Raw genomic sequence first — 13,458 nt, 5'->3', positions numbered from 1 at the left:
CACTTCCCTCATTAGGCCAATCATTGAGTACAATGACCCATTTGGCATGTACCTCACTAAACACCTGCAACAACTGGAGAGGCCACAAAATTACCTCACAAAGAGGATTGTAGGCCTTAAACATTTGTCCAATATGGACAGACTAAAAAACTCCAACTATTCTCTGTCTCATATTGCCTACTTAGAGACGATCTCTGCTTGACTTACAAAGCCATGTCTGACTCAGCTTTGTTAGAACTGCTACATCTAAAGAAATTCCTCCACACCACATGCTCCAGAGACGTCAACCTCATTACCACAATCAATAGAGCATGCTGGAGGGACAGGTTCATAACCCAGAGACTGCCCATGCTATGGAATAGACTTCCCATACATGTCAAGCAGTGCACCTCACTGGTCCTCTTCAAGAGTGGATGGGAAATAGAAAATTCACCCCAGGGATCACTCCAGTGGCTTTACTCGACAGAGGCACTGGGAACTAAGGTTGGGTGGCACGATGCCAGGGTAATCCTATGGGCTAGGCTTGTAAAGGCTCCAGGGCCATTAGCCTGGTACACACCTATGAACCTATAAGAGAAAGTGGCTTCCCAGGTAGCCACCAAGAAGTCTGTGTCCAATATGTCCATGAAGCTGATAGTACATACAGCTGAAAGGGCATCTAGAGCAGTAGGTACAGACATAGCCATTAGAAGACATGCCTGGATGTGTCTTTGTGATTTTGCAGAACCATTCAAGTCTTCTTTCATCAGTGCTCCCTTTGATGGAACATCCTTATTTGGCCCCAAAGTTAAAGAAACCTTGTCTAGGTGTGAGAAGGATGGAAAGACCCTTCCTGTTGTGGGTGTATGTTTTTCCACCCTCCCAGAGTTCCTTTTTCAGGAACCAGAAGAATGGTGGTAAAATGTGGTTCAAAAAATCCCAAGGGCCTTTCCAGGAAATACGTCGAGGCAGTTCCCCCAGAGGCAGATGGGGGAACCAGAATGGAAGACACCACCCCATTGGGAGAGGTGGTCCAAAAAAACAGGGCTTCAGGGATTCCTTCCCAAGCAAGCCCTTTCAGTGCTCCTGAAGGGAGACTGGATTGTCTTCCTCTGGAGGCAGTCAGGGGATGCTAATCCTTGAACTTAAATGCCTGGCAAGATATAACAGATTCCTAAGTGCAATGCATCATATCCAGAGGTTATACCATTCCATTTTCTCAACCACTCCCATTTCAGAAACAAACTTCCGATGTTCCACCCAATCAGAGGGATGCAGCAGTTCAAGAAATCCAAAAACTGCTGGACAAAAGAGTCATCCAACAAGTCCTGCCAGACCAAGAAGGATCCAAAACTTACTCAAGATTCTTTTTAGTGACAAAGAAGACAGGGGACTGGAGACCAATTTTGGATCTCAGTGTACTAAACAAATTGGTTTAACTAACCAAGTTCCAGATGGCCAGAGTACACTCTATTCTTCCCTTTCTGAAGAAAGACCACTGGATGTGCTCAATAGACCTTCAGGATGTATATTACCACATAAAGATGGACAAACACTCCAGAAAGTTCCTCCACTTCTGACTGGGAGCCAGTTACTACCAATTCAGAGTACTGTTCTTTAGCCTCACCAAAGCCCCATGGGTGTTCACCAAATGCATGGCAGTAGTAGCAACTCACTTGAGACTACAAGGAATCCATGTGTTTCCCTATCTGGGCGACTGGCTCATAACCGCTATGACCAAGCATCAGCATGATAATAGCCAGGGACTACACCCTCAGCATTTTGTGCTCAAGTTGGGTTAACAGTAAACCTAGAAAAATCACTTTTAATCCCAACACAAAACTTAGAGTTCATAGGGGCAGTATTGGATACTCAGACAATGACAGCATCTCTTCCCCCAGATTGTCACCAGAGAATTGTAGTTCAAGTTCAAAAATTAATCCTCAGGAACAAAGTTCCAGCATGTTTAGTCTTGCAAGCCCTAGGATCCATGGCAGCTTCTATAACTCCAGTGCTGCTAGCCAGGTTTCACATGAGAAGACTTCATTAGCTACTAGCTTCCCAGTGGTCCATACTTCATCACCCATTGCCACAAGTCCTGATCACCTAAAGTTGCAATACAGATCTTCTTTGGTGGATGCATTCACATCAAGTTATTCATGGTCGTCAATTTGTTTTTCCAGAGCCCATGGCTGTAGTGAACATGGACATCTCCCAGATGGGGTGGGAGGCATTATATGGGCAAGATGGTCCAGGGCACTTGGTCCCCTATAGAGGCCAACTTGCACATCAATGTTCTAGAGATAAGAGAGGTGTTTCTCACATAGCAGGCTTTTCAGACAGCTCTTCCTCAAGGGACTACTGCAATTCAAACAGACAACTTGTCAGTAGTTTGGTACATCAACAAACAGGGAGGAACCAAATCTTACCCCCTTTGTTGAGAAACACTCAGAGTGTGGCAGTGGGTGATTTCTTCTAACTGCTTTCTAATAGCAATGCACATACTGGGAAGTTCCAATGTGATTGCGGACAAGCTGAGCAGATGCATCCTTCAACCTCACGAGTGGTCTCTCAATCTGAAAGTGGCAAAACTGATTTTCCATCTTTGGGGTCAACCTTGCTGCTATCTTTTCGCATCCCCCCTAAACAACAAATGCAGCAAGTACTTCACCTAATTCCCTCTCTGGGAAAGTCAACAAGAGGCACTCTTCTCCACAATTGGCCCCTGGTCTCCTATTTGCTTTTCACCCGTACCTCTAATTCTAAAGTTTTTACAGAAAGCACGCAGGTTGAAGAGTACAGTGATCCTCATTGCTCCCTTTTGGGCTCAACAGATTTGTTATGCCTTTCTTTGGCCTCATCTAACTCGACAGCCCTTGATTCTGGACCCAGCATCAGATCTCCTGTCCCATCTGGATGGTCTTGTTCACCCAAACATTTGAACCTCAAGCTAACTGCATGGTTCCTCCGGTTCCATTAATTGCCAGACGTCCAAATATATCCTTAGTACACCGCATTCTTTTATTGGCCCACAAACCTTCTCCTAGAAAGCTGTACCCCAATAAGTGGAAGATATTCACATTTTGGGCCCTTGAAAAAACAAATGGATCCTTTTACAACTTCCATAGAACATGTGCTGGACTTTTTAGCCTCGCTGTTTAATGCTGGAGCTTCTCCTTCCACTATCAAAATACAACTGGCTGCTATTTTTAATTTTCATAATAGTGTGATGAACATTCCTTAGCCTCTCATAGGGTTTGTAAATCATTTCTAAGAGGCACTCTTCTGCTAAAGCCTTTATTCAAGGACCTGACACCTCCATGGGACTTAAACATAGTTCTTCAGGCAGTGACACATTCTCCCTTTGAACCCTCTATGGATTATGACCAAAAGTTTTTATCCTGGAAGAAACTCTTTTTGGTAGCCATTTCCTCTGCTAGAAGGATTCAGACATTCAGGCTTTATCATCCAAACCTCCTTACATTGTTTTCCACAAGAACAGGGTATTCATGCGAACTAACCATTCCTTCTTGCCCAAGGTTGTATCACAGACAAACATGAACCAGACCATTGATTTACCAGCTTTCTTCCCTAACCACTCTAATAAAGAAGAGAGTGCCTTGCACCTTTTAGACATCCACAGACAACCACAGGCCTATCTTTGCAGGACCAAAGGCATACAACAATCCAGTCAATTAGACCAGACCATTGATTTACCAGCTTTCTTCCCTAACCACTCTAATAAAGAAGAGAGTGCCTTGCACCTTTTAGACATCCACAGACAACCACAGGCCTATCTTTGCAGGACCAAAGGCATACAACAATCCAGTCAATTATCTGTTTCTTTCTCTAGTGCAAAGTTGGGCAAAGCAGTCAGCAAAATTACTCTTTCCAAGTGACTGAAAGACTGCATTTAATTCATTTATGATAAGAATAATCTAACCTTGACCAAACCAGTCAAAGCACATTCTACAAGGTCTATAGCTACTTCAGCTGTCTTTCAATCTAGAGCTTCAATGGATGACATATGTGCAGAAGCTACCTGGGCTACTCCCATACCTTTATTACTCATTGCAAGCTGGACCTGGTCTCTAGGGGATGGACACATATATGTGTGTGTGTATGTGTGTGTGTGTATATGTACATATGGTTTACATTTCTATATTATTTCCGTAAAATGAGGTAACTGAAAGACAGGGATTCTGGGTAGAGGTAAAGCTAGAGAGTTTTTAGCTGGTGCAAGCTGTAGTAATGGCTGAGTCGGTTCTGATATCGGAACCAAGCCCATCTGTCAAGGATGAAGATTTGATAACACAGATGGAATGTTATGGTAAGTAGATGGCATCTTTGTGTGTGTATATATGTATATATATATATATATATATATATGTATAGGGTTCTACCTGACATAATATCCTCGGCGTTGGTGTTGTCATCGTCGTGTCGGTCTCTCTGCATGTCGATGTTCTGCAACCCCAACCCTTGGTCTTCTTCGGTCTTCTTCTTCTTCTTCTCGGATCTTCTGGAGCATGTCGGGTCTTCAGCTCTCTTCGTGAAGGTAGAACCATATATATATATATATATATATATTATTTATTTATATGTGTGTGTGTGTGTGTGTGTGTATGTATATAAATATATACATATATATATATATATATATATATATATGTATATATATATAAAATAGATGCATACATATAAAATACATGTGTATTTATATATATATATATATATATATATATATACATACACACACACACACACACACACACACACACACACACACACACACACACACACACACACACACACACACACACACATATCACGCACATATATATTTAATATAAATATTTTATACATGTATATGTATACACATATATAATATAGATATATAGGTTCATAGGTTCATAGGTTCATACTAGGCTATCTGCCCGAGGGCATTTACAAGCCTAGCCCATAGTTTTGTGGCTTACGCCACCCCTTTAGTATGGGGAACTATACCCATTATTTTGCTGTGCCTCTGTTGAGCAGTGACACTGAGGTAATCCCTGGGGTATATCTGCGATCTCCCATCCATTGGTCAAGATTTCTCTTGAACAAGGCCAGCGAGGTGCTCTGCCTCACATATACCGGGATTTTATTCCACAGCATAGGGAGTCTTTGGATGATGAATCTATCCCTCCAGCGTCCTATTAATAGCCGTGTCGAGGTTTAAGTCTCCCGCCTTGTGGCTCTGACGGATCTAGATTTTTGAGGTGAAGCATATTCATCAAATCTGGGTTTGACATGGCCTTGTATGTTAGGCAAAGGTCACCTCTGAGCAAGCGGTAAGCGACTGAATAGAGCTGGAGTTCTTTCAGTCGGGCAGCATAGGACAGATGTTTGAGACCCTTTATCCTTTTTGTGAGGAACTTTTGTGGCCTCTCCAGCTGCTGCAAGTGTCGGGTCAGATACATTCCGAATGGGGCATTGTACTCAATCATTGGTCTGATGAGTGATGAGTATAGGGAGACTATGACCTCCCTTGATCTAGATGAGAATCCCTTCATGATAAGGTGGGCAATGTAGAAGGTCTTCCTAACTACTTTAGCTACATGGGTGTCGAATGACAGACTACTATCAACCTGGGTCCCCAGGTCCCTGATAACTTCTTCTATGCTCAGTGGATTGCCACCTATTTGGTAGCTAGGGGTAACCTTGTTTTTCCCGAAGGGTATGACTATGCATTTTTTGGCATTTCAGTATTTTCATATATATATATATGGATTCACTTCAGAAGCTAGGGGTAACCTTGTTTTTCCCGAAGGGTATGACTATGCATTTTTTGGCATTTCAGTATTTTCATATATATATATATGGATTCACTTCAGAAGCTCGAAATACTGAAATATCGAATTTCAGTATTTCAAGCCCAGAAAGCCAAATCCACAAAACCACGAAAACTCAAAACCGCGAAATTCAAAATCTCGCACACCGGAGATTTTGAATTTCACAGTATTACTGCACACACACACACACACACACACACACACACACACACACACACACACACACACACACACACACACACACACACACACAATTCTCCCCACACACACACATAACCTCTCTATTACATGAAAACAGGGGGCAAGCCCCCTGCACACCCCATGTGGAGGGCTGCACCCCCCACACCCCCCTACTTAAATATTCTCACTCTGAGGTCGCACTACATACAAACACACACAAAATTACCACACAAGCTAAATTCTCCATGCACACACACATCACAGCAACAAAATACACTGACACACACCACAGCCCCTACCCAAAACCCTTAACACACACACACACACACACACACACACACACACACACACACACACACACACACACACACACACACACACACACACACACACACACACACACACACACACACACACACACACACACACACACACACACACACGCACTTACCTGAATACATAACCACAGCAAAAGTTCAGAAGCATGAAATTCATAACCTCCAGTATTTGAAGTTTTGAATTCTGCGCTTCTGAACTTTTGCTGTTCTCAGGATTCAGCTTTCTGGGCTCAAAATACGGAAATTCGATATTTCAGTATTTTCAGCTTCTGAAGGGAACCTATACATATATATATATATATATATATATATATATATATATATATATATATACAGATATATCAGTCATGCATCCCTGCACAACACATTCAGTTTGGGCCTAATATATGCTATACATACAAGAAGCAACAGATGCTACTCCATCTGATACAGATGGATTTGCTCTTTCCATCAAATGACACTTAATGTTGATGTACACAACCATAACACACAATATCAGACTACAGCAATGGTCCATACTGTTATCTGCATGGGGTACCAGCATGTACATAATACTTACTACACGTCCTTCAGGGTGCAGTCACTGCTGCATCTATCAGTGTGGCTACCCCTCCACAAGAAGCCACAAACCACAGCAATTTCTCTCTTAGCACAAGAAATGGGTGTCTTCTCATCACATACACAACAATGTTGTGAAGTGGGAGAATTCACACTGATACAGAAGCTGCTCATGTGGGCATCCCATAGCAGTCCATAAACACACACATGCCCACACATACTCTGCAAAGCACTTAATACCCAAATGCTGTCATGTAGCAGACACAGACCACAAACTGAAGAGCTCCATCAAATGTGTATTACAGTTCACTGCTATTTAACATTGACATGGTGGTTGCTTGAATGATAACAGATGCTAATTGCAGAGACCTGATGACAGCTCTTCAGGAGTGACAACCAGTAATAGCTTCACCAAGGGCAGCTGCCCCTTTGCTCCATCCTTTCTATGGCTTTGTCAGTGCATATATTAAAAACATTTTCAAAGAGCCTCTTAATTTCCTTATAATCACCACTGTTAATCACCCTGCTTTTGCTATCAACACATTACTCCTTTCATTTCCTTTTTATTAGCACACGCATACCATTACCTTCCTCTGTACCAAACGTTCACATCCCTTCCTTCCCCGCATTAATTTAATTTGCTTCTTTTTTCCTTTGTAATATATCTAACATTCAATAAACAGACTATATCCTGAATTGGTCTCTCATACCACTTCAAAATAGCTAATCCTGAGTAAGTTTTCAGGATGTCTACATTTATGGATACATTATATGTATTATTTCATATTCTTCATAAACTGTTGCTCATTTCTATGTTTTTCTTTTTCTTTTTCTCTAATTTACTCTTCCTCTGCAGTGATTTAATCATTCTCTTCTTCTGAATATGTTATGGTTTCTCCATGACCTTTATCTATCCTTAACACTTAATACCCAACAGAAATTTCCACTTCCTTTGCGTCACACAAAGCCAATGGATTCTCTAATACTATTTCTTGAATTTCCCCTTCTCATTCACACATTTGTTCTTATGTTTTATTACACACACTTTCATTTAACCTATATCAGCTTCTACAAGTTCTTCTATCTCTTGTTTCTCTTTTACCTGTTGTACAATGCAATCAAAAACGTCTCCCCTTCTCACATTTCCTATAGTCCATGACACATTTTTTGTCATGCCCTTTTCAACACCTTGCATAGATTTTATTTTGAATAATCAGCTACCAAATACTCAGGGTCCACAGTAATTATGTGATTTACATTGTTTCTAGCATGTTAACATACCTTTATATTAACATACCATTATATCTGTTAATAATAATCGCATTTAGCAAGTGCACAGCTTTTGATTTATACATATTATGTAATCCATGGTTCTCACTCCCAGTCCATATGTCCCTTTCATCAACCTGTTTTTAACATCATGTACTTTCTCACAACAATGATATTTCAGTTAGTTTTATGTATCTTTCTTGTGCAAATCCTATGTTCTAAACTGAAAGTTGCATTTCTTTTTTCATTTGTGAGCTATAATCTATCAGAAAAAAGGCATTTCACAGAACAGTCATCCTATTTTTCAAGCTGCCACAAATCTAGATGCTTACTAGAAGGTCTCAAAATAACTTCTACAAAAGTATATTTGCCAATATGCATGACTGAATGTATTGTGCCACAGGAATAAAACAAAACAAAAACAAAAAAAACAAAAAAACAAAAACAAAACAAAAAGCTGATGTGCCCCATACAACATGGCTATCAGTTTTTGCTTGTTCTTTTGTTTTATGTCATGACAATGATCTTTTCCTTCTTGCTGCTATCCCATCTCACTCTTTACTGCTAAAGTTCTGGCCTTTTGCTGTTATGACAGCAGAAGCTGAAGCAACGTTCTTAGTATTCAGTGCTTGCAGCAGCTGTGACCTTCCTGGTGGTAAGTACTACAAAATCTTTAAAGTAAGTAAACAAAAAGGCTTGTTAGTTAAAAGAAAATTGTCTAAAATAAGATGTTATGTGTAAAGTGAAATATGCACTACCCTTAATCATAAAAAAGACAAAACAGACAAACCCATGATAAGCAAAAATTGCAAAGAAACACTATATCGGGGAATTGACACGATAATGACAGGTGTAATGGGAGGTGCAAGGTTTCCCTATTTTATGAGTTACTTTGATAGCAGTGGATCAGGGAGCCAAACCACAGAAAACAATAGTCTGCTATAAGTTGGCTACAGCAGTTAAGCAGCAAGTACGTTTATGATGGATCTCTTGTTGGAGAGAGGAAACAAATGTCAAAGCTGAGGCAGAACAACTAGGGGAAACAAAAGCACTTTAAACACCAGGACATGCTTCGTCTACCCAGAAAAGCAGGAGATTTAACAAGAGGATAATAACTGGTCTCCAGCCATAATGAAGCTGTTATGTATTTAAGAGATGGATTCAAGAGCCTCACCTCAAGAACTTAAATAACTATGATGAGAGATCTTATCATAACAATTATATATTTTTTCTCTTGCTATCACCTATCACCTGCTCTATCAACTTCTCCTCTGCTTCTGATTATTGATGTACATGCTGTTGCCTGTAAGAACTAAGATTTGATATGCAGTACTTTTTGTATTCTTATCTTAAACTCTGAGTTAATTGTCATTATTTCCCCTCTAAATGGGGAATTCCTTATGTATTGGAGATATATGAATGACTTTAACATATTGTTTTATTACATTTGTGGTAAATAACACTTTTTAAACTCTCATGCTACAAGTGGGAATCCAAGCATTATAATGCATGTTTATATTACCTCATGTATACTGTACTGTTTGCAAACATTTTTATGGTGTATGTAATACTTTGTGGAGCTTTTCTCCCCTGGCCTCTACTGAAAAAGGGCCCAAGCTCATTCAGACATTCCTGGTCAACAAATATCAAATAAATAAATAAATAACAGATATGGGAGTTTCATATTCCAATTAAAAAAAGTAGTAGTGAAAAGTATTTTAGCAACTTTTAAAGCTTTTTGGTGATTACAAGTATGCTCTGCTTCTGAGTGTCATTTGTGTTGCAGGGCAATGTATGCTACAGCTTTTAAAGGCATTAATTGGTTTCTTGTACAGTTCTGTGGTGACTGCAGTGTGTGTGTGTGTGTCACAGTGCAAGGTTGGCTTGTACTAAGGCTCATACTTAAGAACCTCACTGTGAACACCTTTGTTATAGCAAATCAGCAGGATTAATTTCCTCTCAGAGTGCAGTCATAATGCTTTATGCATTGCAGTGGTGCTAAATTGGATTTTTTGTACTCTGATTGGTGAAGTCATTGGATAATTAAGCAATAAACAGTGCTGGGATTGTGGACTCTTGTAGTATTTAGCCACAAGTGCTGGAGTCAGCTCATGAGGATGAAGTATGATTGATTTAAGGAAACACAAGTGGGAAAATGTTACACAACCCACACCTCACCAGTTACTGCTGCCATGCATTTTAAACATCATTTAAAGTAAACGTCTATAAAATTATTGCTTATTGTGTATATTTTGTAGAAGAATAATTGCCCTTCTATATGCATGTAATGTCTTTTACTTTGTATTGCAATGTCTAAAATTTGCTGAATGTCTGATTATTTCTTCTGGACGTTTTATTTATGCATTTATTTACTTACTTATTAGGGATTTTTCAGTACCTAAAGTTGGAATGTATGACTTTATCTTTAACTGCAGAATCATATTTGAGTCATTTGGTTTTAAATGTCTCAAAACTGTATTTCTTTTTAAGATTTTCTCTGGGTCAACCACAACTACATTCAGACTATAACTTTATGTATACCTTTAGGCAGTGTAAAGAGATACAGTGTTTTCAGGACCGTTCAACCGCTCCCCCAAAACAGATTTTCAGGAGTGTCTTCCATCTTTCCGAATGCATTCTGTGCGTCAATGTTTGATAACTTTACATGTCCATTTTAGAGAGATTAGAGATGTCAAATTGTCAAGAATGTTTTCCAATTTGCTGCATTAGTTCATGCTACAGCTTATGGTTAAGACGTCTGTTATGTGAATGTAAAGTTCCATTGAAACCTGGGTTACTTCAGCACATTCCTTTTATTTAGGCATGGGGTTTCCAAGCAAGCTGTGACACCGGCACCACTGGTCACCTTACCTTTGTCAGTGGTACGCAGACAGCCTTCGGAAAGCATCAGCAATGACCAATGTTATGTTAAGATCAGGATGGCATCTATCAGCAAAAAGTGGTATGTATCAAGTTCAGTGGTGACACACTCACATTAGTTACGGATACGGATTATCATAATGTAATTGAAATGTTAATACTGAATCTGTTTACAACTCGTGCACCCTTGCGTCCACGCGTGCATCTTCCAACAGACTGACATCCTCTGCGGAAGTATTTTCTCTGCTTGCGGGCTGCTGCCATTAGAGCTAGAACAAACTTCAGCTCCCCTCTCTCTGGCCTGAATTTGATAAATCAGATTCTATGAGAATAAACAGAAGTTACTGTTTGTTGTTTGTAATGAGATAAAAGGAATAAGGCCCTTTCGATTTTGGAAAACCCGAAACACTGATAGCAAAGAAAACTTCTTAAAGCAGGCAGAGCAGAATCATCGAAGCGACTTTGTTTAGAGTTGTTGGTTTAGATGCAAACAGTTAATTTATATGTTTTTTCTTAGTTTCAAAAGTCAATAATTGTTTTTTTTTTTCTTATTGCACTTTTGAATTCCCTTTTAAATTCATCTCCACCAGTTTGGTTTTGCAGGCTGGTCTTTTGGGGCTATTAAAACCTAATAGGGAAGTAGATTTAGCTGATTGATTGATGCTACCTCAACCGTCCCTGGTTTTCGGGGACGTTTCTGAGTCTGACTCAGATTTTAGCACTGTCAGTTTGAATCCTTCCTAAAATTGGTGGCTTTAGGAGACAATTCTGCGAATTACTCTTAAGAAATAATGGCAATAATGACAGTAAACGTTATATACTTCTTTTACTTCAAAAATGCATCTATCAAATGCATATAAATTCATATTTTTTACTATGTCAATGTCTCAGGTTAGTAGTACTAATATTTTGAAATTGTCCCTGATTGCCCCTGATTATTTCTGGACTTGTCTCTGATTCCACTGAGATTTGTCTTGATTCATTTTAGAGCTATGGGTGGTTAAAACATTCGCAAATAAAGCAATGCCAGCACTGTCTTTATGTCATCAGAATTGTCATTGAATTACTACACTCAATGCGTGGTGTAAGGAGTGTCGCGCCCCAGTTATTTATTCTTTCCATTTAGGGACTGCCTAATTCTGCGTCGTTTCTTCTAGGATGGTACTTAGCAGCAGCAGAGCCGGCGAGGGGGATGCCGCCAGGAGGGTCTACCAGTAGGGGGAGAGCGCGAGGGAGCAGGGATTCCAGTCAGTTTACCTGCAGCTAGGAGCAGGAACTCCACCTCCCCGAGAGTCGCATTCTGAGGAGGCCCATTGTGTCTCCCACCCCCACAGCAGCGAGCCTGGAGCCGAGCGCAGGATCTGCACACTTACTAGCCACCAGCTCCATCTGTTTATCAGCTCCGGAGGAGACCATGACCGAAGGAGGAGAAGGAGAGGACGAGATTCAGTTCTTGCGAACTGTAAGTGCTGCAGCATATTATTATTTTTTTTTTATTCTGAATCTACTCTGTAGTCCAATCTAAGGAATAATGCTGAATGAGATGCGCATGATGTGCCAAAGCTTACATCTGGATAAAGTGAGATGTCAGGTGCTGCTGCGCTAGAACCTTGGATGCAGCAGGCTGTTGTTCCTCATAACAGGGAGCTTTCTTACATTGACCGTTATTATAGTCTTTGGACATTAAATCGGTGCCTGTTTTAAGTCATTGTTGTTGGCTTTGCAATTTTAGGATAACAGTGGGGTCCGTTGTTTTGCGCGTTGGCACTTACGAGTGGTGGTCCCGAGACGCGTAGGCAGTTCTGTATTGTGTTCGCAGTAACCCACAGTCACGCTGGCATTTTTTTAATCCAGACCTTTAAAATTATTTATTATATTTCTCTGGAATGCCGCATTAGTCCTAGAAGTCTTTGCCTTCTGTTGTACTCTAAGAAACACGCGTGCCTATGGGAACATTAATTTTAAATGCCTAACATTTCCCATAGTGGAATGCTTGCTGTATGTAGGTGCTCCGGCTTTAACCTTATAGGGATTTATTTGAGTTGCACAATTCCTATTCTATTTCCATTTTCAGCCTGCTGCAGACTGTGCTTATTGTATACCATCACTCAGTGCTGCTATCTGACAGCAGCCGCTTCACGTTGTCTTTGGTACTCAGTGTCCACTCATTTTTTTCACTGCAGACTCCTAGGTATAGAGGATTGCGCTTTGCAGCTCGCTCAGGTTCTCTTCACAGAACTCTTCTTTATTCGAGTGAATATTTTAATATCTGTTGAAAGTAAACTATCATTTTAATCAAACGACCAAAGGGTTAATGTTTTTGTTCATTGCCATCAAGAGGCAAGATCAAGGTTTACTCTATTGTAGAATACTGTTCTTTGAGCATTTATGAAAGGATATGAAAGGATCACATGTCACAA

General features: G+C 40.2%; 1 protein-coding gene across 1 annotated transcript in view; it reads left to right on the top strand.

Moving 5' to 3' along the window:
* The first annotated feature begins 12,184 nt into the window (after positions 1 to 12,184).
* The window catches only part of RYR2 (ryanodine receptor 2), a 6,224,161-nt gene continuing 6,222,887 nt past the window's right edge, over positions 12,185 to 13,458 (top strand). Inside the window, exon 1 of the mRNA XM_044059048.1 lies at positions 12,185 to 12,500. Coding sequence (XP_043914983.1) covers positions 12,453 to 12,500 — 48 coding nt within the window. The 5' untranslated portion in view covers positions 12,185 to 12,452. The remainder of the gene's footprint in view (positions 12,501 to 13,458) is intronic.

Source organism: Protopterus annectens, chromosome 1.part2 (assembly GCF_019279795.1).
Source record: "Protopterus annectens isolate FY-2018-M chromosome 1.part2, PAN1.0, whole genome shotgun sequence".
Lineage (NCBI taxonomy): Eukaryota > Metazoa > Chordata > Ceratodontiformes > Protopteridae > Protopterus > Protopterus annectens.
Note: the sequence above shows the minus strand (reverse complement) of the source record. Positions and strands in the feature narration are given on the sequence as shown.